We start from the raw sequence: 24,601 nt of genomic DNA, 5'->3' as shown, positions 1-24,601 counted from the left end.
TGTGTCACACACACGCACAAGGTTCCCTCAGTCTGTGTCACACACACACACGAGAGGGGCTTCCTCAGTCTGTCTTTCTCTACCCCCTCCTCTCCACCCTCTCTGCCTTCTCCCCCCCATCTTTTTCTCTCCCCGCACAGGGATCAGACAGCTGTTTGATTTCTCAGCCCTCTCTCCATCACTCGGCTTGAGCCGTGCAATGACCGGGATATAACACATGGCCCCGTATTGTGCTGCTTCTCTCGCCACTGTCCACGTAATGAGTTCTGCCGGGCACGGACTAATGTCACCTCACAGCGAAGGAGTTCTGTCTGTGACAAATGGAAACTAATACCCCTCTTTATGGTTTCGCCTTCAGGGTCGATGCTGATCGAACGGCGACAGTTACAGATTCAGCAGCTGAAAGGATATTAAACGTGAGCAGTTTCTCATCATGTGCTGGAGACGGAAATACTTCCCAAGGTCGGATTGTACGTGGTTACAAGGTCACTGTCACACACACAGGAGAGGGGCTCCCTCAGTGTGTTAGTGTCACACACACACACACAGGAGAGGGGCTCTCTCAGTGTGTTAGTGTCACACACACACACACACACAGGAGAGGGGCTCTCTCAGTGTGTTAGTGTCACACACACACACACACACACACACACACACACACACACACACACACACACACACACAGGAGAGGGGCTCCCTCAGTGTGTTAGTGTCACACACACACACACACACACACAGGAGAGGGGCTCCCTCAGTGTGTCAGTGTCACACACACACACACACACACACACAGGAGAGGGGCTCCCTCAGTGTGTTAGTGTCACACACACACACACAGGAGAGGGGCTTCCTCAATCTGTCAGTGTCACACACACACACAGGAGAGGGGCTCCCTCAGTATGTCAGTGACACACACACACACACACACACAGGAGAAGGGCTCCCTCAGTCTGTCGGTGTCACACACACAGGAGAGGGTCTCCCTCAGTCTGTCAGTGTCACACACACACAGGAGAGGGTCCCTCAGTCTGCCGGTGTCACACACACACACACACACACACACACACACACACACGAGAGGGGCTTCCTCAATCTGTCAGTGTCACACACACACACACACAGGAGAGGGGCTCCCTCAGTATGTCAGTGACACACACACACACACACACACACAGGAGAAGGGCTCCCTCAGTCTGTCGGTGTCACACACACAGGAGAGGGGCTCCCTCAGTCTGTCAGTGTCACACACACAGGAGGGGCTCCCTCAGTCTGTCAGTGTCACACACACACAGGAGAGGGTCCCTCAGTCTGCCGGTGTCACACACACACACACACACACACACACACACACACAGGAGAGGGGTTCCCTCAGTCTGTCAGTGTCACACACACAGGAGAGGGGCTGTCACGAATGGCACGCCTGTGAACACGTAACTTGTGTACATGACAAAGGTTAATACACACCGCTATCCCGCTGATGCACGGATCTCCCCGCAGGCCCCCAAAAATGAGTAATCCCTCCCTCAATCCGTCACAAACATAACCTTAAAGGAGCTGCCACCACCAAGGATATAAAAAAAAATCTTACCGCTAGAGGTCCTTGGTCCCATCTACTAGGAAAAATAGGATTAACACACAAAAACGAAATATTGTACTACATGTTGTGTCACTTTGTATGTTGCGCTGGGCCTTTCTGTTTTTATTGTTGTATAATGTGTCCGGAAATGCAGTTCCCTTCGGTAAAGCGTTCATTCAGGGCCCAAAGACAATACTTAAAACATTTTATATTTAATATACAAACGTAGCACAGTGTGTAGTTACATAAAAAAATGTTACAATAAATACAGCACGATATAGGCAGACAGTTTCATCAAATAAAAGGGTCAAACGGAGAACCTATAAATTACAAACGCACCACAACCGTCGCCTCCCAAAGAAGGACTTTAGAGGATGGAAGATCATTATTCAGGTGTGTTGTTTGCATAAAAACACACCTTGTTGAATTCTAAACGCATATCCCAAATGCATGGTTTTTATCCTAAAAATCCCTGCCTTGGAACTGAATAAGACCACAGTCTGGGCATGTCTCTATCTCCCCCCTCAATCGCTAGTGACATTTTTACGGTTTAAGGACAGAAAATAGCCTTTTTTTTTTTTTTTTAAATATGCCTCAGAACATAATATTGAAAGAAAATAAGTGTAGAGTGCTAGTGCTAAAAGGGAAGGTGATGATACAACGTGTATCAATTGTATAGCAAAATAAAGAAGTCCTCTTTGTTTTCTCCCTTAGAACATAATGTCTTATAACTCTATCCCCGGAACCCCTAGAATATTGTCACCCCCCTCGTCGCATTCGCATGAGTTTTTCACAGGCAAAGAGATTATTCTGCACTGGGCTACTTCTAAATTTCGGGGAGGAAACAAATATCTAACCTTTGCGTCCTCACAGTCATGGATTGCTTGGCATCATTTCATTCGTCTGATCGCAAATGTTATTAAGATATATTTGTTCTTTTTGCGAATCGTATCAGATCCAGGATATCTTGTATTTAGTAAACTTACACGGACATGTGGGATGTCTTCCTGGCCACACCCTCTGGCGTTACCCAGATCACTTGAGGAATTTATTTTAAGGCGCATAAAAAGGGCTGTACTTATTTCCACTGTCAAAAATAATCTAGGGGTTTAATCCCCTCCACAATCACAGATCAGGTTTGTTCATAGATAACTCCACTTCTAGACAAACACAGAAAACCTTTTGTATGTCAGATTATTAAAATACTGCATCCCTCAGTCTGTCAGTGTCACACACACAGGAGAGAGGCTCCCTCAGTCTGTCAGTGTCACACACACAGGAGAGAGGCTCCCTCAGTCTGTCAGTGTCACACACACAGGAGAGAGGATCCCTCAGTCTGTCAGTGTCACACACACAGGAGAGAGGCTCCCTCAGTCTGTCAGTGTCACACACACGGCTCCCTCAGTCTGTCAGTGTCACACACACGGCTCCCTCAGTCTGTCAGTGTCACACACACACACAGGAGAGGGGCTCCCTCAGTCTGTCAGTGTCACACACACACACACGAGAGGGGCTCCCTCAGTCTGTCAGTGTCACACACACAGGAGAGAGGGTCCCTAAGCCTGTCAGTGTCACACACATGGAGATGGTGTCCTGTCTCAGTCATTGTCACACACAGGGGACAGGGCGTCCTCGTGTCCTGTCAGTCAGTGTCACACACATGGAGACGGTGTCCTGTCTCAGTCATTGTCACACACAGGGACAGGGTGTCCTCGTGTCCTGTCAGTCAGTGTCACACACATGGAGACGGTGTCCTGTCTCAGTCATTGTCACACACAGGGACAGGGCGTCCTCGTGTCCTGTCAGTCAGTGTCACACACATGGAGACGGTGTCCTGTCTCAGTCATTGTCACACACAGGGACAGGGCGTCCTCGTGTCCTGTCAGTCAGTGTCACACACACATGGAGACGGTGTCCTGTCTCAGTCATTGTCACACACAGGCACAGGGCGTCCTCGTGTCCTGTCAGTCAGTGTCACACACATGGAGACGGTGTCCTGTCTCAGTCATTGTCACACACAGGGACAGGGCGTCCTCGTGTCCTGTCAGTCAGTGTCACACACATGGAGACGGTGTCCTGTCTCAGTCATTGTCACACACAGGGACAGGGCGTCCTCGTGTCCTGTTAGTCAGTGTCACACACATGGAGACGGTGTCCTGTCTCAGTCATTGTCACACACAGGGACAGGGCGTCCTCGTGTCCTGTCAGTCAGTGTCACACACATGGAGACGGTGTCCTGTCTCAGTCATTGTCACACACAGGGGACAGGGCGTCCTCGTGTCCTGTCAGTCAGTGTCACGGCGTCCCCGTGTCCTGTGTCTGAGCTGCGCGTGTGTGTAATATAATTGAAGTAGAATCAGACAGTCTTTCCGAGGAACCATATGGCCGGCTGCCTAATTCTGACGAAGGTGACCTTCCCAGTGATAAGGAGACGGTACCTCCGCAGTCCGCTGGCCCACACTCCCCCTCCCCACAGGGGAGACGTGGGGGGTGAGGTGGGGGTATCCCATGTGCATAGACATTAGTATGGATTAATTCACCGCTCGCCCTTCTTGTGCGTTGCAGCGTATTTTATTATTGCCCCATGTGGCAGTAGACTAGTAACACCTCACTGCCTCTGAAGTGGGAGAACCCCATTCTGAACCCCAGTATCCACTCCTTGTGACCTTCAGCGAGTCACTTCACCCCCCTGTGCCCCGAGCATTAGATAGTAAGCTCTGCGGGGGAGCAGATTCTTATATTTGCCAACGCTGATGATCATTGTACGAGGTGTAATTCGGGGGTGAGGGGTTCAGTATTAACCCCTACACATTTAAATGCAGCATCCCACCTCCCTCCGTGCTTTACACTGCATGATACACAACACACTAACACTGCACACACAACACCCACTGAACACTCGCCCTGCGTCCTGCAAACCACAACACACGCTGCATACTGCACACTCAACACGGCACCCTGTATACTCACACCACACACACACTATACTAACACTGTACATTCACACACACACACACACCACTACACTATACACTCGCCCTGCATCATGCACACACTCCACACTCACCGCACATACACCCACACACACACTGCACCCTTCAGACTCATCCTGCACTCTGCATACTAACACTGCACATTCACACACACACACACACACACACCACTACATTATACACTCGCCCTGCATCCTGCACACACTCCACATATACCCGCACACACACACACACACTGCACCCTTCAGACTCATCCTGCACACATTCATACTGAGGTCCTGCACTCTGCATACTAACACTACCCTCCTTCCCCGCACGCTCTGCACGTGTTTTTCTACCGGCGGCCCATACAGGGGTCCCTGCAATTTTTAGCTCATTTGAAAACTGTACCAAATACAGAAGAATTTACAATGCCTCTGATCTCAGACGCACTATTAGAGAGGGTTGGGGTTCCTTACAATGCATCTGATCTCAGACGCGCTATTAGAGAGGGTCGGGGTTCCTTACAATGCATCTGATCTCAGACGCGCTATTAGAGAGGGTCGGGGTTCCATACAATGCATCTGATCTCAGACGCACTGTTGGAGAGGGTTGGGGTTCCTTACAATGCATCTGATCTCAGACGCGCTATTAGGGAGGGTTGGGGTTCCTTACAATGCATCTGATCTCAGACGCGCTATTAGGGAGGGTTGGGGTTCCTTACAATGCATCTGATCTCAGACGCGCTATTAGGGAGGGTTGGGGTTCCTTACAATGCATCTGTTCTCAGACGCGCTATTAGAGAGGGTTGGGGTTCCTTACAATGCATCTGATCTCGGACGCGCTATTAGAGAGGGTTGGGGTTCCTTACAATGCATCTGATCTCAGGCGCGCTATTAGAGAGGGTTGGGGTTCCTTACAATGCATCTGATCTCAGACGCGCTATTAGAGAGGGTTGGGGTTCCACAGAATTTCACAATATAATTATAGGGTTCCTATAGAAAAACTCTGCTCTACACACTCGCACCCTGCTATTCCCGCTAGTACAGCTTCCTCACCCCTAATTAGCATATAAATAAGATATGCAAATGCGATCTTATCGCTCCTCCCCCCCCCACCCCCCTCTGTCAGGACCAAGGACAAATCCAGCCTTGAGGTGAGAGATAGCTGTGTGTGCAAATATTGCATTGGGGTAACAGGAGCCATGTGACAGATAGCTGTGTGTTTCCTGTGACAGATAGCTGTGTGTTTCCTTGTGGAAGACCACCAGTGATTGACAAGTGAAGTAGCAGTGACCGTTCCACGTTTATACACTCACTGTGACACAGTGACATTATGGGGACACTTACAGCCCAGAGATTAAAGGGTCAGCACACGCCACTAACTGTGTATATAAACAGGACTCTCGTATGTGTATACACCCCTCTATATCGGCGTATATACCCAATGTATGTGTACACACTCTATATTGAGATATACTCCCTGTATGTATATACAACCCTCTATATTGTGTTGTGTGTGTGTATATATACACTCCCTGGATGTGTATACATACCTCTATATCGGTATATACACCCTGTACCTGGGCAGTGCTCTGTCCTCACCTCCCTGCAGAGCTGTGTCCAGTCCTGGCCTCTGGCTCGTCGCCACATCTTGTAAACCGATGGCCCTGCCTGACCTCTGACCTCACACCTCTGACTCCCAGCTGATTCTCTTCCAGGCCTCGGCCAGTTGGGGGTTCCCTGTTCTCTCACCCCCTCGGCAGATGCCCCTAAATGTCCTTTGGGGGGTTGGGGAGGCGTCCCCCGGGCCCCTTATTTGTGTGTAGTGCACAGTCCGTCCCAAAGATGCCACGCTGAGGAGGGGTCCCGGGGTGTGGCGGACCCCGGAGTCTCTGTGGGGCAAGGTGGCAGGCGTTCGGAGTGGGGTCACGGCCCCCCGCAGACAGGCCTCGGGGTGAGGGGGCAGATGCACGGCCCGACGGACCCTCCTGCGGCCCCTGTGGCTTCCCTGACACAGAGGGCAGGAGTGCGGGGCCGGTGAGAGAGGGCAGTGAGGGGGTCCCCAACACCTCGGGTGCGCCAACCACTCCTCACCTTGCAGGCCCCTCATCTCTCGGGGGTCATTGAATGGTCGCCCCGGATGGGGGTTCTGGGAACGGGCTCTGCAAGAGGGGGCTGCACCTGTGGGGGAGGGGGTGGGAGGTCGCTGTGGGGAATCCCACCTGCTCGCCGCGACGTGGGAGCCGGTGCTCAGCCCCCCACCCCCGTTCTGTGCCAAGGAGGACTCTGGGGCTTTTATTCTTGGGGAGGGGGGTGCGTCAGCCTGAGGGTTGGGGCGCAAGGAGTTCAAACCCGGCTGGGGGTCTTCGTCGCGCAGCGGGGGGTACAGAGCCAGCGGGGACAGTGGTAAGGGGGGAGGCAAGGGCCCCCCAGGTCTGATGGCCCCCCGGTTAGGGGATGTCGTGCTTTCCAGCAGCTGCGGCGGGAGTCCCTGCGGTGAGAAGGCCGCCTGCAGGCTCTCACTCCGCTGCCTCCAGGTGCGCAGGGCGTGGGAAGCGTTCTCCAGCGAACCCCCCACCCCCGAGGTGGAGACCAGGTCCCGCGCCGTCTGCAGGACCCTCAGAACATTCACTGGGACCGGGGTCCCGGTCACGTCGGGGTCCGGGCATCGGGGGCCGCAAGACGGACTCTGGACACCGCGAAAGCAGCTGTAAATCCCCTGAGAGGAGAGAGAGAGGAGGTGTGAGAGAGAGGAGGTGTGAGAGAGACAGGAGGTGTGAGAGAGACAGGAGGTGTGAGAGAGACAGGAGAGTGAGAGAGAGGAGGTGTGAGAGAGACAGGAGGTGTGAGAGACAGGAGGTGTGAGAGAGACAGGAGAGAGAGAGAGGAGGTGTGAGAGAGAGGAGGTGTGAGAGAGACAGGAGGTGAGAGAGAGAGACAGGAGGTGAGAGAGAGAGACAGGAGAGTGCGAGAGAGAGACAGGAGAGTGCGAGAGAGAGACAGGAGGTGCGAGAGAGAGACAGGAGGTGAGAGAGAGAGAGAGAGAGGAGGTGTGAGAGAGCCAGGAGAGTGAGAGAGACAGGAGGTGTGAGAGAGACAGGAGGTGTGAGAGAGACAGGAGGTGAGAGAGAGACAGGAGGTGAGAGAGAGACAGGAGAGTGTGAGAGAGACAGGAGAGTGTGAGAGAGACAGGAGGTGTGAGAGAGACAGGAGGTGTGAGAGAGACAGGAGAGTGAGAGAGACAGGAGAGTGAGAGAGACAGGAGAGTGAGAGAGACAGGAGGTGTGAGAGAGACAGGAGAGTGAGAGAGACAGGAGGTGTGAGAGAGACAGGAGGTGTGAGAGAGACAGGAGAGTGAGAGAGACAGGAGAGTGAGAGAGACAGGAGAGTGAGAGAGACAGGAGGTGTGAGAGAGAGACAGGAGGTGAGAGAGAGAGACAGGAGGTGAGAGAGAGAGACAGGAGGTGAGAGAGAGAGACAGGAGGTGAGAGAGAGAGACAGGAGGTGAGAGAGAGAGACAGGAGGTGAGAGAGAGAGACGAGGTGAGAGAGAGAGACAGGAGGTGTGAGAGACAGGAGAGTGTGAGAGAGACAGGAGAGTGAGAGAGACAGGAGGTGTAAGAGAGACAGGAGAGTGTGAGAGAGAGACAGGAGAGTGTGAGAGAGAGAGACAGGAGAGTGTGAGAGAGACAGGAGAGTGTGAGAGAGAGACAGGAGAGTGTGAGAGAGAGACAGGAGAGTGTGAGAGAGAGACAGGAGTGTGAGAGACAGAAGGTGAGAGAGACGTGCACCGACCACACCCTGCGTGCCCCCCGACCACACCCCGTGTGCCCCCCGACCACACCCCGCGTGCCCCCCGACCACACCCCGCGTGCCCCCCGACCACACCCCGAGTGCCCCCCAGACCACACCCTGCATGCCCCCTGACCACACCCTGCGTGCCCCCCGACCACACCCTGCGTGCCCCCCGACCACACCCTGCGTGCCCCCTGACCACACCCTGCGTGCCCCCTGACCACACCCTGTGTGCCCCCTGGCCAGGTGTGGTCAAATTGTTAAAATGTACTGCACAGGGACTTAATGCTCATTACTGATTTATGCCGCTTAGTGAGCAGATCCTCTGACTGCTCTGTGTCTCTCACCCCCCTGCAAGCTCTGAACTCTCACCCTCGCTCTCCCTCTCACACACTCTGTTTTCCCTTATCACATCCTCTAGTCTCACTCCCTCTCACACCCTCTACCTTTCTCTCTCCCCCTCTCAAACCTCCTCACTCACACCCTCTCTACCTTCCTCTCTCACCCTCTCCCTTCCTCTCACCCCGCTCTCCCTCACCCCTATCTTACCCCTCGCTCTCTCTCACACCCTCTCCCTCTCACACCCTCTCTGTTCTCCCTTCCTCCCTCACCCTGTCCCTTCCTCTCTCACCCCGCTCTCTCTCACCCCTATCTTACCCCTCGCTCTCTCTCACACCGTCTCCATCTCACACCCTCTCTGTTCTCCCTTCCGTCTCACCCGGCTGACCCCCAGCAGACCCTGCTCTCCGCACGCGCTGGGCACACAGTGTCTCATCCTCCAGTACACCAGGTGCTCCCAGGAGAAGACCAGCAGGCTCAGCCCCATTGCCACCAGCAGCATGTAGAAGACTCCGGCCATGTTATCGATGTCCAGCTTGCTGCTGACCGCTTCGTTCTTCTCATTCTGACAGATCCCCGACAGCCACACCGTCTCCAGCCTCTGAGTGTCCCCTGAGGGACAAAGCAGCCAATTCCTGAGCTGCATTATCTATCCAGATGACCAATCACTGCGCAGCACCCCTAACCCTGACAGCCAATCACTTAGTAGCATCCCTTACCCTGGTAGCCAATCACTGAGGAGCACCCTGACAGCCAATCACTGACAGCCAATCAGTGAGCAGCACCCTTACCCTGCTGGCAGCCAATCACTGACTTAGTTGCACAGATTTGGGGTACATACCGTCCCCCAGGAACTGCAGCAGCGCAAGGTCGATGGGGCGCTTCCAGCGCGAGTTCTTCTGCAGCGCTATGCCGTAGCCCGTGGTGGCGAACACTTTGCCGCTGCCGATGGTCACCAGCTTGCAGCCCTCGTCCTTCCCCGCCATGTAGTTCAGCACCGCAGCGTCGTAGATGAAGGCTTCCAGCTTCCTATCGGAGTTCACAGCAAGGTTACAGAGAGGTCAGCGGTGACTGGGCCACTTCATGGGCACACAAAGAGGCGAGGGTCAAGGGCATGGGTGGCCGACCGCAGTCCTCAAGGGCCACCAACAGGCCAGGTATTGGGGATATCCCTGCTTCAGCACAGATCAGTCATTATGACTGAGCCACTGATTGAGCCACCCGTGCTGACGCAGGGATATCCTGAAAAGCTGACCTGTTGGTGGCCCTTGAAGACTGGAGTTGGCCAACCCTGGGTCAAGAGTTACAGAAAGGTCAAGAGGTTACAAGCGGGTCAAGCTGCGACACAGAGGTCAGTCAAGGTTACAGTGTCGGCACAGGTTAAGTTAATGGATCCAATGGCGTTTCCTCTAACAAGAGAAGACCGACGATCGTTTACTGACCTCCAGGAAGCCCCAGTTCCAAACCCTCTCGCATGCATAAGGAGGTCCTCACCCTAACCCCACTCTCCCCTGTACCTTCAGGCTCCGCAGAGCCGGCCGCACACGGGAAGGTGTTCAGAACCCCCAAAACTGCGTGAGCGCAACATAAGGGCCCCCAATATTTTTTGGACTGGAAGAGGCACCCTCCTCGTTCATGTTGGAGGACAAATGCCAGTCACACACTCAACGGGAACGTTTCTGATGCAGCCCTACATTGGGCATAAGTAGAGATATAAACGGTGGCGTTGTATCCAACGTCTCGGGTGTTTCTGCCCGCTCTGCCAAGGGTATGTACCCCACCTCCCAAAAATCCTATACTTACGCCCATATAGGGCTTAATCAGAAGGTTCCTTTTGAGTGCAACCTGCTTTTGTTCTTCCCCACAGGTGGAGGACATGCATGGCCCGTACCAGGACGGGTAATATTGCAGCCCTCACTGGTCTCTCCGCTGCCTCTCTCGGGCACTGAGGGGGTTTCAGGGGGAAGTAGGGAGGGGGGGGGGGAGTACACACCCCGTCTTTAAGCTGGAGAGAGCGTCCTCCACCGAGCGCTGATTGTAGCGTACCATGTGACTGTGCATGTCGGGGTAGTTGCTGCGGATGTTTCTCTCCGTGCTGCCGTTGGGGACAGTCCCAAATCGGAATGGGGGATATTGCTCCTGGGGCTTCTGGAACTGCCGGGACAGAGAGACCGGTGATACCCCGAAACCGTCACATTGCCCCCCAGTACCATCCCCGTCAACCGTCACACACTGCCCTTCCAAAACTGTCCCCAGCACCATCCCCCCAAAACTGCCCCCCCGGGACCATTTCCTCTAAAACTGCCACACTGCCCCCCAGCACCATATCCCCCAAATCTGCCCCCTAGGACTATTTTCCCCCAAAATTGCCACACTGCCCCCCAGCATTCCCCCCCCCAAACCGCCACCCTGCCCCCTTTGCACCATATCCCACAAAAAACACCACCCTGCCCCCTGCACCATGTCCCCTCAAACACCACCTCCCTCCACCCCATCACCATGTCTCCCCAAAAAACACCACTGCCCCCCCTCCCCAGCACCATGTCCCCCCAGCCCCAGACTGCTCCTTCCCGTATCAGCGTTCGTGATCCTGCAGCGACAGACAAGAAGTTCCCAATCTGCGTGGGCCTGAGTTTGCTAACGATCAACGTGTTAATGAGGGCTTAATCACCAACAAAATGAGAAATGGATCTGGGTTATCTTCTCCCTCCCAGGGACAATCCAATGTGTCCTCCCACCCTTCTGCTCTCCCTTAAACACGGGAAACGTTCCTAGAGAATGTAAACAAACGCAAGTCTGCGACTTAATGCTGAGGACAGGGCAGGGGGGGGGGGGGGTAATATTGATACGAAATACGTATCTACCATTAAGGACTATGGCCCATATCTACTAAACAGTCTTCTGCCACAAGAGACATCTTCCGGAGATGGAAGACACTTGAAAGCTCCTTTACTTGAGAAGACCGTGAGGTGCCTCCCGAAGATGTGTGTCCTATGGGACAAGATGGCTTAGAAGATGTGGCCCTATGTATTTAACCCATCCAATGCCCGCAGAGTCGTCTGTAACGTGCAGAGCAGTCTGTGTTGGTCCCTCGTGCTCTCACCTTCCTGTCGCTCAGGCCGGACACGGTGTCTATATACTGCTCCTGGATCATGAAGGCAGCCAGGTTCGCCGTGTAACTGGCCAGGAAAATGACAGCGAAGAAGGCCCAGACCAGCACCATGATCTTGCTGGTGGTGCCGCGTGGGTTCTGGTTCGGAACAGAGTTATTAAACACCAGGGCCCAGAGCAGCCAGAGGGACTTCCCAACCGTGAAGCTGGGACCCCCCAAACCTGAGGGGACACAACATTTCCTGTGACACTCACTCTGCCCACATAATTCTCTTCTATCTTTCTCTCTTGATCATCTATCTAATTCTTCTCCCTCCCCCATTCTGTCCTCTCTCTTGCCCCGTTTCCCTTTCTCTCCCTCCCCACTTCCCCTCTCACGTTTTCCATTGCTCAGGTCTCGGTCGTATCCCATGGGGCTGAGATACTCAAAGATGAAGACGGTGACCGCGACCACGGAGAGACACATGACAAACATCATCATCCAGACGGCCGGACTGTACGGCTCTGCGGGAGAGAGACTATTATCATGAGGAGCCCGGCACTGTGAGGACATCATGCGGGGCACGTAGAGGTCATCATGAGGAGCCCGGCACTGTGAGGTCATCATGAGGAGCCCGGCACTGTGAGGTCATCATGAGGAGCCCGGCACTGTGAGGACATCATGCGGGGCACGGTGAGGTCATCATGAGGAGCCCGGCACTGTGAGGTCATCATGAGGAGCCCGGCACTGTGAGGTCATCATGAGGAGCCCGGCACTGTGAGGTCATCATGAGGAGCCCGGCACTGAGGTCATCCTGAGGAGCCTGGCACTGAGGTCATCCTGAGGAGCCTGGCACTGTGAGGTCATCATGAGGAGCCCGGCACTGAGGTCATCCTGAGGAGCCTGGCACTGAGGTCATCCTGAGGAGCCCGGCACTGGGAGGACATCATGAAGAGCCCGGCACTGTGAGGTCATCATTAGGAGCCCGGCACTGTGAGGTCATCATGAAGAGCCCGGCACTGTGAGGTCATCATGAAGAGCCCAGCACTGTGAGGTCATCATTAGGAGCCCGGCACAGTGAGGTCATCCTGAGGAGCCCGGTAGTGAGGTCATGAGTAGTCCGGCACTGTGAGGACATCATGCGGACCCCGACATGCTGAGGTCATCATAAGTATCCTGGCACTGTGAGGTCATCATGAGGAGCCCGGCACTGAGGTCAGGAGGAGTTCGGCACATTGGGGTCATCATGAGGAGTCCAGCACAGTGACGTTATTACTGATAATATAGTAGTAGTATACTACTGATAGTATAGTAGCATTGTGAGACAGATACAACCAGGAGCCTGTTAGTTGGTGGCCGGTGAAAGACGTCAAACTGAATTGTTTTCGAATTCTGCTAAGGAAGGGGTCTAGGAGCAATGCTCTGCGGAGAAGTGTTATGAAGCAACGCTCTGCGGGTCTCACCCAAGAAGGCGGAGGGAGACACAGTCCCATTGCTACGTGACACCAGGACACTGATTCCGGTCTCCACGAAGGGTACAGAGAAATCCACAATCTCTGAGCGCTCCTCATTAATAGTAAGAGAACCGATAGCAAGGTGAGCGCGCTGGTAATACACCTGAGGTGGGGGGTGGGGGGGAGGGGGGGAGAGAGTAAGAGAAGGAAGAAAGGGGGGGGAGAGAGGGGGAAAAAAGAAGGGGAGGGGAAGAGAAGATCGGGTCAGGTGAAAGTGTTGATACACAAGATATCTTGGGGTTCCAGATCCCATGTGTTGGGGGTTCCCTGATATTCTATTTAGCGGTGGATTTGCTGCCGTACACAGTCTCCCCGTGTTCTCACCTCTCCGATCATCCCGTTCCACACGCCTCGCACACGCTTCCCGTGCTTCCCATTGGTCACCAGATAAAGATCGTAGGAAAATTTCACCGTTTTGGCCAACTTCTTTAGGATGTCGATGCAGAATCCTTTACAGCACAGCTTTGAGTAGGGGTCCCCCGAACTGCTGGGGGACACGGAGGGGGAGGGTGAGCTACAAAGGGGGGAAGTGGGAGGAGATTACGAAGGGGATGGGGGAAAGCCACAGGACGATGGACAGGGAGAACAACGGGAGGAGGGTGAGCAACCAGGATTGGTGGGAGAGACGCAGAGGGGTGGGGAGTAACAAGACACCCCATGACTTCCCCCACTTCTAATGCTACTACCCTATGAAGTGACCCCCCATAAAATACAAGACCGGGGTTAGAGCACCAGACACTGAGTGAAGAGAATAGAGTTCATGCCACAATTTATTCTATTATGTGATTGGAGTTTCAGCCCAATCCTGACCCCCTCACCGTCCTCACCCAAATACCCTTCCCCTCTTGCACTCCACCCCCTCCTCATACCTCAGGGTCAGGTTGCTCTGTTTTCGGCAGGGCACTGTGTTCCGGATGCAGCCTCCTGTCACCGGGTCCGTGCTCTCGACGATGACAAATGGCCTCTCCTCCAGGGTGGCAACGGTCAGGTGAAGAGAGTCCACCATGCGCTGCTGACCTGCTCCGTACCGCGGCCACACCGGGTACTTCATCCGGATAATGCCACTCTCCCATTGGCCAACCTGGGACACAGGGACAATACTCGGGTACGAAGGGGACAAATAGGTGACGCGCGTGACGATGTCATCTAAATAGGGAAGCTGTGGGTGACACGGGTCTTTCTGTAGCAATGTCACTGCGGTGGGAGTGGCGGCGTCAGTAGGTCATAGTTCCATTCCATCCGTGTCACCCAGGAAGGGACTCTCGCCTGGGGCGGAATCGGTCATCGGTGGGACAAGTTAAACAAGCCCCCCTCGTCCCCCTGGGCCCTACCTATGGTGTGGTTCCTTACGCAGCAGTGGCAGCAACAGAAGTCCACCCAGGAGGTGATTGCGGAAGTTGGGCCCAGGTTTTGGTGGGGCCTAACTTCTGTGTTAGGACCACCTGGATGGGCCGGGTAAGGCCCTATGCCACCGGTAGGGCCCGAAGAGGGGGTGGGCAGAGTGGGGGTCCTTTAGAAATGTCGGGACACCGTTCAAGCTGCTAAAATAAGTTGCCAGAGCAGCGTTTCGACTGGGAGGGGCTCATAATGGTGGTGGGACCCTAGTGCGGCCCAACATGCTGGACACCTGGTAGCTCCACCGTTGACTCTCACCTCCTCCCACACGCGCTGAGGGTTCAGTGTGATCACCAGCATGGGCGGGTGCAACAGGAATCCCTGGTCATTGAAGGACAGGTCCCTCTGCTGCCAAACCACATTCAGCATGTGCCTGGGAGGAGGGAGGTGGAGAGACGAGGAGAGGAGGAAGATGAAGGCGAGAGCGCATAGGAGAAAAAATAGTGTCAAGTGAAAATGTATATACAGAAGAGAAGGAGAGAGAATAGACGGATGAGATACGAGTTCTACACGGGCCGATCCTTGACCCTCTGACCTGTAAAGGGTGTCATTCCTCTGTTGTTGGGGGGGCGTCAGGCAGGTCCCCCCGAGGTGGGGCAGCTCTCCGTGGCTCAGAAGGTAGTTTTTGGCGCCCACAGCGATCACGGCCACACCGTCTTGCACCTTCTGCCGCAGGCTCCTTCTCCAGCCATTGGTCACCATGCTGACCAGCCCTACCGGGAAGGAGTCAGCCGGCCGCTCTGGAGACCCTATGGTGAAGCTGGGCACGATCCAGACGTGCCCTGGCCCCAGGAGTCTGGTCTCCCCTGCCATGGAGAATAACTCCTCCGCCTCCTCCCGTGAGCAGAACAGCAGTAGCACTGGGGCAGAGACCTGTCGGAGCACCCGCTGTGTCCTCTGGGGGCCGGCGCCAGGCTCCAGAGTTAGCACATCCGGGGGGCCCCAATCCGGCTGCAAGACCTCGCACAGGGAACGGACGGTGCTCAGGAAGAGCCTGTAACCGGGGTAGTGGCTGGTGATGACAGTGAAAGGGCCTAGGTCATATTCCTCCAGCACCTTGAATATCACGTCCAGCTGCTGCTCCACTGAGGCTGCCAGCTGCAGGAAAGAGGAGCCAGGCTCCTGGGGGGCCACAGGAAGGAAAGTTACCCTCAGACCCAGGGCCTGGATACAGCAACTTAAAAGTACCCCCAGAATGTGCCGCTCAAAAGGTTATAAATAATATGTAGTATTCTTATTTATTATACAGATGTAGGATGACTATTAGAGGATTTGAACCCCCACCCCATCTTTGGAGAAGCATCTCACCCACCAATGAGATACCGTAGCAGTGACACTGTGTCCATGCCAGGTCCTTGCCCTCCCCTCGTCTCTCACCTTTGGAGAAGCATCTCACCCACCAATGAGATACCGTAGCAGTGACACTGTGTCCATGCCAGGTCCTTGCCCTCCTCTCGTCTCTCACCTTTGGAGAAGCATCTCACCCACCAATGAGATACCGTAGCAGTGACACTGTGTCCATGCCAGGTCCTTGCCCTCCCCTCGTCTCTCACCTTTGGGCTCAGCACCACGGCGGAGCCTCCGCTAATGCTGATGATGGGAATGAGCGCCTGCGAAGAGATGAAGTCCAGAATCTGGGCCACGGCCTCTGTGCCGACATTGTCCTGGAACACCACCGCGTGGGCTCCTCGCAGAGCCTGGCACAGCTGGCGGAGGAGAGATCCGGGGCTGCTGTCGTTCACCAGCAGGGTGACCATGTGAATGTCCAGAGGGAGGGACAAGGAGCCATCTGGGGTCAGGGGTCCCACCAGCTCCGTCTGCTGGAAGGAGCCTCCGAAAACCAGCGCCACGTTCACCACGGACTCCCGGCACGAGGCAGCAGCGTCTCCATCACCACCGCGGCACAGCCCAGTACCCCCAAGAGCAGCCAACCAAGGAATGCAGCCAGGGACATGTCACAGTCGGAGTCTGCAGAGGGACATAGGACAATGAGATGGGACCTGTAAAACCATCCCTCATGTTCACCCCCACAGCTATATACCTCCTAAATACAGTGTGCGTGTGCGTGTGCGTGTGCGTGTGCGTGCGCGTGTGCGTGTACATTTAGTTAAGTTATGGTGGGTGAAAAAAGTGACAAAAACCCTCCACAGTAAATCATATAGCAAATGGAAATATTACTGTAGGCTCACCTGCATGTCTTAGACAGGTCTGCAACCCTGCCTTTCCCCATTATCACCCAGCATACAGTGCTTCCACTGCAGCAAGGGATTCTGGGAAATGACATGCAAATGTACACCCAGTTTAAGGTGCATAGCCAGTAAACCCACCCACAGACAGGTTCTCATCAGTGTGGGGTTAGTTATGCTGGCTATGCAAACTGAAGCAGGGACAGGTTTCACCACACTTAGTTAAGTTATGGTGGGGTAAAAAAAGTGACAAAAACCCTCCACATTTAAGCATATAGCAGGGGGAGCAGCTGGACGTGATATTCAGGGTGGCTGGAGGAGGGGAGAGGGAGGAGACAGCACTGTGTGTGTGGGATAGGGGAGGGGGGAGCACTGTGTGGGGATAGGGGAGGGGGGGGGGGAGCACTGTGTGGGATATGGGGAGGGGGGGTGAGCACTGTGTGTGGGGATAGAGGAGTGGGGGAGTACTGTGTGTGTGAGATAGGGGAGGGGGGGAGCACTGTGTGGGAAGGGGAGGGGGAGCACTGTGTGGATAGGGGAAGGGAGGCACTGTGTGGGGATAGGGAGGGGGGGAGCACTGTGTGAGATAGGGGAGGGGGGGAGCACTGTGTGGGATAGGGGAGGGGGGAGCACTGTGTGGGATAGGGGGAGGGGGGGAGCACTGTGTGGGATACAGGAGGGGGGGAGCACTGTGTGTGTGAGATAGGGGAGGGGGGGAGCACTGTGTGGGGATAGGGAGGGGGGAGCACTGTGTGGGATAGGGGAGGGGGGGGGAGCACTGTGTGGGATAGAGGAGTGGGGAGTACTGTGTGTGTGAGATAGGGGAGGGGGGGAGCACTGTGTGGGATAGGGGAGGGGGGAGCACTGTGTGGGATAGGGGAAGGGAGGCACTGTGTGGGATAGGGAGGGGGGAGCACTGTGTGGGATAGGGGAGGGGGAGAGCACTGTGTGGGATAGGGGGAGGGGGGGGAGCACTGTGTGGGATAGGGGAAGGGAGGCACTGTGTGGGATAGGGGAGGGGGGGAGCACTGTGTGGGATAGAGGAGGGGGGAGCACTGTGTGTGTGAGATAGGGGAGGGGGGGAGCACTGTGTGGGATAGGGGAGGGGGGAGCACTGTGTGGGATAGGGGAGGGGGGGAGCACTGTGTGGGATAGGGGAGGGGGGGAGCACTGTGTGGGATAGGGGAGGGGGGGAGCACTGTGTGGGATAGGGGCGGGGGAGAGCACTGTGTGGGATAGGGAAGGGAGGCACTGTGTGGGGATAGGGAGGGGGGAGCACTGTGTGGGATAGGGGAGGGGGGAGAGCACTGTGTGGGATAGGGAGGGGGGAGCACTGTGTGGGATAGGGGAGGGGGAGAGCACTGTGTGGGATAGGGGAGGGGGAGAGCACTGTGTGGGATAAGGGTGAGGGGGAGCACTGTGTGGGATAGGGGTGGGGGGGAGCACTGTGTGGGATAGGGGAGGGGGAGAGCACTGTGTGGGATAGGGGAAGGAGGCACTGTGTGGGATAGGGAGGGGGAGCACTGTGTGGAGATAGGGAGGGGGAGAGCACTGTGTGGGATAGGGGAAGGGAGGCACTGTGTTGGATAGGGAGGGGGAGAGCACTGTGTGGGATAGGGGAAGGGAGGCACTGTGTGGGATAGGGAGGGGGGGAGCACTGTGTGAGATAGGGGAGGGGGGAGCACTGAGTGGGATAGAGGTGGGGGGAGCACTGTGTGGGATAGGGGTGGGGGGGGAGCACTGTGTGGGATAGGGAAGGGGGAGCACTGTGTAAGATAAGGAAGGGGGAGCACTGTGTGGGATAGGGGAGGGGGGGAGCACTGTGTGGGATAGGGGTGGGGGGGAGCACTGTGTGGGATAGGGGAGGGGGAGCACTGTGTGGGATAGGGAAGGCGGGGGGAGCACTGTGTGGGATAGGGGTGGGGGGGAGCACTGTGTGGGATAGGGGAGGGGGCGGGAGCACTGTGTGGGATAGGGGAGGGGGAGCACTGTGTGGGATAGGGGTGGGGGGGAGCACTGTGTGGGATAGGGGAGGGGGGCACTGTGTGTGATAGGGGAGGGGGCACTGTGTGGGATAGGGGAGGGGGGGCACTGTGTGTGATAGGGGAGGGGGGAGCACTGTGTGGGATAGGGGAGGGGGGAGCACTGTGTGGGATAGGGGAGGGGGGGAAGCACTGTGTGGGATAGGGGAGGGGGGAGCACTGTGTGGGATAGGGTGAGGGGGGGAGCACTGTGTGGGATAGGGGATGGGGGGAGCACTGTGTGGGATGGGGGGGGAGCACTGTGTGGGATAGGGGAGGGGGGGAGCACTGTGTGGGATAGGGGTGGGGGGAGCACTGTGTGGGATAGGGGAGGGGGGAGCACTGTGTGGGATAGGGGAGGGGGGGGAGCACTGTGTGGGATAGGGGAGAGGGGGGAGAACTGTGTGGGATAGGGGAGGGGGGAGCACTGTGTGGGATAGGGGTGGGGGGGAGCACTGTGTGGGATAGGGGGGGGGCACTGTGTGGGATAGGGGGGGGCACTGTGTGGGTCACAGAGAAGGCACCACAATGGGAGGTATTTTTAGTTGACTCATGAATTATTTATGGCTGGATGTGGCAGCCGATCCTGTGACTCCTCGGTGAGCTGCACACGTCACACTGACATCATACAACAGAACCAGAGCCCAGACACAGCAAACACTGAGCTAGAGAATAACCAAACCTGCTCTGCTAGTACCAGAACAATCCAGAACCAAGCCCACTCTGTCACTACCAGGAACCAGAACAAACCAAAACCAGAGCTCAGACAGAGCCACCTCCTGATCCAAAGCCATGCTGCCAGAACCAAATCAGCACCTGTCCTGTTGTGTCACAAACAGAGCCAACTGGACCAGAACCAGCACAAATCAAAACCAGAGTCCAGACAGAGTCAGCACCTGACCCCAAACCTGCTCTGTCATAACCAGAACCAAACCAGATTCTGCTCTGCCAGAAACTTCACCACCATCAGAACCAGCCTAGACCCAAAAGACATCCAGCACAAGAATCGGCACAGTGTGACGCTGCCTCAGAAGCAATCCTGGTCCAGTAGCTGACCCATAGAGGCACTGTGTATCCAAACACCTCCTGCATACCCTGTGCAGGGGGCAGTTCCTTGTCTGGTTGCCCAGCTCGGGGTGTTAAGTGCCACTCTGTGGGCAGGAAGAACCACTGGAGCCAAATCCTGTATATTACCCCGTTCCGGGCATCCTGGGAGGCTGGCAGCAGCAGAATCTGCCCCGGGTGGGGAGGTCAGCAGCAGGTGAGTCCCCGCATCTCACTGCCCTGCAGGTGCTCGGACACTGGACTCTCCCGGGAGCTGGACCCGACACACTGGGCGGTGCTGCGGTCTTACTTCCCCGGGCTCTACAGCTTGAACTGCTTCATATCACGGAGCCACCTGCTGCCTGTGTGCCGGGTGAGAGAGAGGGGGTGGGCAGAGAGAGGGGGCTTATACAGCAAGAGAGAGGCAGGGAGGAGAGGGACGGAGAGGAGAAGAGAGAGACGGGAGGCTGAGGAGAGAGGTGGATGGAGAGGGGAGAGGGGGAGACTGAGCAATGAGAGGGATGGAGAGGAGAGGGGAGACTGAGGGATGGATGGAGAGGAGAGGGGGAGACTGAGGGACGGAGAGGAGAGAGGGGAGACTGAGGGATGGAGAGGAGAGGGGGAGACTGAGGGACAGAGGGACGGAGAGGAGAAGAGAGAGATGGGAGGCTGAGGAAGAGGGGTGGAGAGGGGAGAGGGGGAGACTGAGCAAGAGAGGGATGGAGAGGAGAGAAGAAGAGAGAGGGGACTGAGGATGGAAAGGAGAGAGGGGAGACTGAGGAAGAGAGGGATGTAGAGGGGAGAGGGGGGAGACTGAGAAAGAGAGGAGTGGAGAGGGGAGAGGGGGAGACTGAGAAAGAAGGATGGAGAGGAGAGGGGAGACTGAGGGATGGAGAGGAGAGAAGAAGAGAGAGGGGGAGACTGAGGAAGAGAGGGGTGTAGAGGACAGAGGGGGAGACTGAGGAAGAGAGGGATGGAGAGGGGAGACAGGAAGAGGGATGGAGAGGATAAAAGAGGAGACAGGGATGGAGAGCAGAAGATAGGGGAGACTGGGGAAGAGAGGGATGGAGAGGAGAAGAGAGAGAGTAAGATAAAGAGATGAGACGACTGAAGAAGGGAGAAGGGGAGGGAGGAGGAGAAGAGAGGGAAGATAGAGTAAGAAAGGGGTGAGAAACTAAAGGGGGGGGGGGTGGAGGAGGAGGAGGATAGACCAGATTGAAAGTGACAGAAGGTCAGAGAAAGGAGAGAGACTCCCCTTCAGTCAATGTGAGAGAGGATCAGCTGCACTGGGCAGGTAATATCCTCTATAACCGACCATCTCTCACCTGCTCTGTGCACAGTGCTGTGCACTTCTCTCTCCCAGCCCACAAGCAGGAGACGATAACACAGGGAAGCGGTCTCATCCCAACCCAGGGAGAGAGAGGCACAGATCCGAGAGAGAGGAGAGGCACAGATCCAACCCAGGGAGAGAGAGAGGCACAGATCCAACCAGGGAGAGAGAGAGGCACAGATCCAACCCAGGGAGAGAGAGAGGCACAGCTCCAACCCAGGGAGAGAGAGAGAGGCACAGATCCAACCCAGGGAGAGAGAGAGGCACAGATCCAACCAGGGAGAGAGAGGGAGAGGCACAGATCCAACCCAGAGAGAGAGAGGCACAGATCCAACCCAGGGAGAGAGACAGAGAGAGGCACAGATCCAACCCAGAGAGAGAGGCACAGATCCAACCCAGGAGAGAGACAGAGAGAGGCACAGATCCAACCCAGAGAGAGAGAGAGAGGCACAGATCCAACCCAGAGAGAGAGACAGAGAGAGGCACAGATCCAACCCAGAGAGAGAGAGAGAGGCACAGATCCAACCCAGGAGAGAGACAGAGAGAGGCACAGATCCAACCAGGGAGAGAGAGAGGCACAGATCCAACCCAGACAGAGAGAGAGGCACAGATCCAACCCAGGGAGAGAGAGAGAGGCACAGATCCAACCCAGGGAGAGAGGGGGCACAGATCCAACCCAGGGAGGAGAGAGACACAGATCCAACCCAGGGAGAGAGAGAGGCACAGATCCAACCCAGGGAGAGAGAGAGAGAGGCACAGATCCAACCCAGGGAGAGAGAGAGAGAGGCACAGATCCAAGCCAGGGAGAGAGAGAGAGAGGCACAGATCCAACCCAGGGAGAGAGGGAGAGGCACAGATCCAACCCAGGGAGAGAGAGAGAGGCACAGATCCAACCCAGGGAGAGAGAGAGGCACGGACCCAACCCAGGGAGGGAGAGAGAGGCACAAGATCCAACCCAGGGAGGGAGAGAGAGGCACAGATCCAACCCAGGGAGAGAGAGAGGCACAGATCCAACCCAGGGAGAGAGAGAGAGGCACAGATCCAACCCAGGGAGAGAGAGAGAGAGGCACAGATCCAACCCAGGGAGAGAGAGAGAGGCACAGATCCAACCCAGGGAGAGAGAGAGAGAGGCACAGATCCAACCCAGGGAGAGAGAGAGGCACAGATCCAACCCAGGGGAGAGAGCGAGGGCACCGATCCAACCCAGGGAGAGAGAGAGAGAGAGAGAGAGAGGCACAGATCCAACCCAGGGGAGAGAGAGAGAGGCAGCACAGAGTACAGTAGATCCAACCAGGGAGAGAGGGAGAGGCACAGATCCAACCCAGGGAGGGAGAGAGGCACAGATCCAACCCAGGGAGAGAGAGAGGCACAGATCCAACCCAGGGGAGAGAGAGGCACAGATCCAACTTAGGGAGAGAGAGAGGCACAGATCCAACCCAGGGAGAGAGAGGCACAGATCCAACCCAGAGAGAGAGAGAGGCACAGATCCAACCCAGGGAGAGAGAGAGGCACAGATCCAACCCAGGGAGAGAGAGAGGCACAGATCCAACCCAGGGAGAGAGAGAGGCACAGATCCAGCCCAGGGAGAGAGGGAGAGGCACAGATCCAACCCAGGGAGAGAGAGAGAGAGGCACAGATCCAAGCCAGGGAGAGAGAGAGAGAGGCACAGATCCAACCCAGGGAGAGAGGGAGAGAGCACAGATCCAACCCAGGGAGAGAGAGAGAGGCACCAGATCCAACCCAGGGAGAGAGAGAGGCACGGACCCAACCCAGGGAGGGAGAGAGAGGCACAGATCCAACCCAGGGAGGGAGAGAGAGGCACAGATCCAACCCAGGGAGAGAGAGAGGCACAGATCCAACCCAGGGAGAGATGAGAGAGGCACAGATCCAACCCAGGGAGAGAGAGAGAGAGGCACAGATCCAACCCAGGGAGAGAGAGAGAGGCACAGATCCAACCCAGGGAGAGAGAGAGAGAGGCACAGATCCAACCCAGGGAGAGAGAGAGGCACAGATCCAACCCAGGGAGAGAGCCGAGGCACCGATCCAACCCAGGGAGAGAGAGAGAGAGAGAGAGAGAGGCACAGATCCAACCAGGGAGAGAGAGAGAGAGGCACAGATCCAACCCAGGGAGAGAGGAGAGAGCACAGATCCAACCCAGGGAGGGAGAGAGGCACAGATCCAACCCAGGAGAGAGAGAGAGGCACAGATCCAACCCAGGGAGAGAGAGGCACAGATCCAACTTAGGGAGAGAGAGAGGCACAGATCCAACCCAGGGAGAGAGAGGCACAGATCCAACCCAGAGAGAGAGAGAGGCACAGATCCAACCCAGGGAGAGAGAGAGGCACAGATCCAACCCAGGGAGAGAGAGGCACAGATCCAACCAGGGAGAGAGAGAGGCACAGATCCAGCCCAGGGAGAGAGGGAGAGGCACAGATCCAACCCAGGGAGAGAGAGAGGCACAGATCCAACCCAGGGAGAGAGAGAGAGAGAGGCACAGATCCGAGAGAGAGAGAGAGAGAGAGGAGAGAGAGAGAGAGAGAGAGAGAGAGAGAGAGAGAGAGAGAGAGAGAGAGGAGAGAGGAGAGAGAGAGAGAGTGAGAGAGAGAGAGAGAGGGAGAGGAGAGAGAGAGAGAGAGAGAGAGAGAGAGAGAGAGAGAGAGAGAGAGACACAGATCCAACCCAGGGAGAGAGACAGAGAGCACAGATCCAACACAGGGAGAGAGAGAGGCACAGATCCAACCCAGGGAGAGAGGGAGAGGCACGGATCCAACCCAGGGAGAGAGAGAGGCACAGACCCAACCCAGGGAGAGAGAGAGAGGCCACAGATCCAACCCAGGGAGAGAGAGAGGCACAGTGGGACATGGTGAGGGACAGAGGTGTGGGACATGGTGAGGGAGAGCAGTGTGGGACATGGTGAGGGAGAGAGGGGGGTAAGGAGGCACAGACAGAGTGAGGTGAGCGACAGGTATCAATATAGTGAAGAGAGTCACTGAGAGAGTAATGAAGGACAGTGCGAGAGAGAGGGAATCTCACATGAGACAGTCACTAACTCACAGCTTACTGATCCCGTCCTCTCCCTGGTTGGTTATCACAGGCCTTCTCCTGGCTGTCTCTTTAGACATCTCCTGTTGTGTCTCTGTGAGGTCTCCGGTAGCAGCTTCCCCTTAATGTCTGTCTCTTCCCCAGATGTGATGAGGTTTTTACCTGTCACTTCCAGCTGATTCTCGGGGCTGTCACGTCACTGTCTCTGGCTGTCTCTGGGCTGTCTCCTTTCCTCTCACTCTCTCACCTCTTCATTGTCATATTACTGTCTCGTCTCGTTCTCACTTTCTCTCCA

At 55.9% G+C, this 24,601-nt stretch overlaps 1 protein-coding gene across 1 annotated transcript; it reads right to left on the bottom strand.

The window, feature by feature from the left end:
- Nucleotides 1–1,772: 1,772 nt before the first annotated feature.
- Nucleotides 1,773–16,650, bottom strand: GRIN2C (glutamate ionotropic receptor NMDA type subunit 2C). The gene is given in 13 exon segments (XM_075579809.1): nucleotides 1,773–7,269; nucleotides 9,063–9,295; nucleotides 9,525–9,712; nucleotides 10,677–10,837; nucleotides 11,787–12,016; nucleotides 12,173–12,298; nucleotides 13,238–13,391; nucleotides 13,613–13,772; nucleotides 14,158–14,369; nucleotides 14,942–15,056; nucleotides 15,219–15,805; nucleotides 16,237–16,541; nucleotides 16,544–16,650. Coding segments are annotated over 13 exon segments (3,600 nt in total). The 5' UTR covers nucleotides 16,638–16,650; the 3' UTR covers nucleotides 1,773–6,234.
- Between the last annotated feature and the right edge of the window lie 7,951 nt (nucleotides 16,651–24,601).

This window comes from Ascaphus truei, chromosome 22 (genome assembly GCF_040206685.1).
Source record: "Ascaphus truei isolate aAscTru1 chromosome 22, aAscTru1.hap1, whole genome shotgun sequence".
Lineage (NCBI taxonomy): Eukaryota > Metazoa > Chordata > Amphibia > Anura > Ascaphidae > Ascaphus > Ascaphus truei.
Note: the sequence above shows the minus strand (reverse complement) of the source record. Positions and strands in the feature narration are given on the sequence as shown.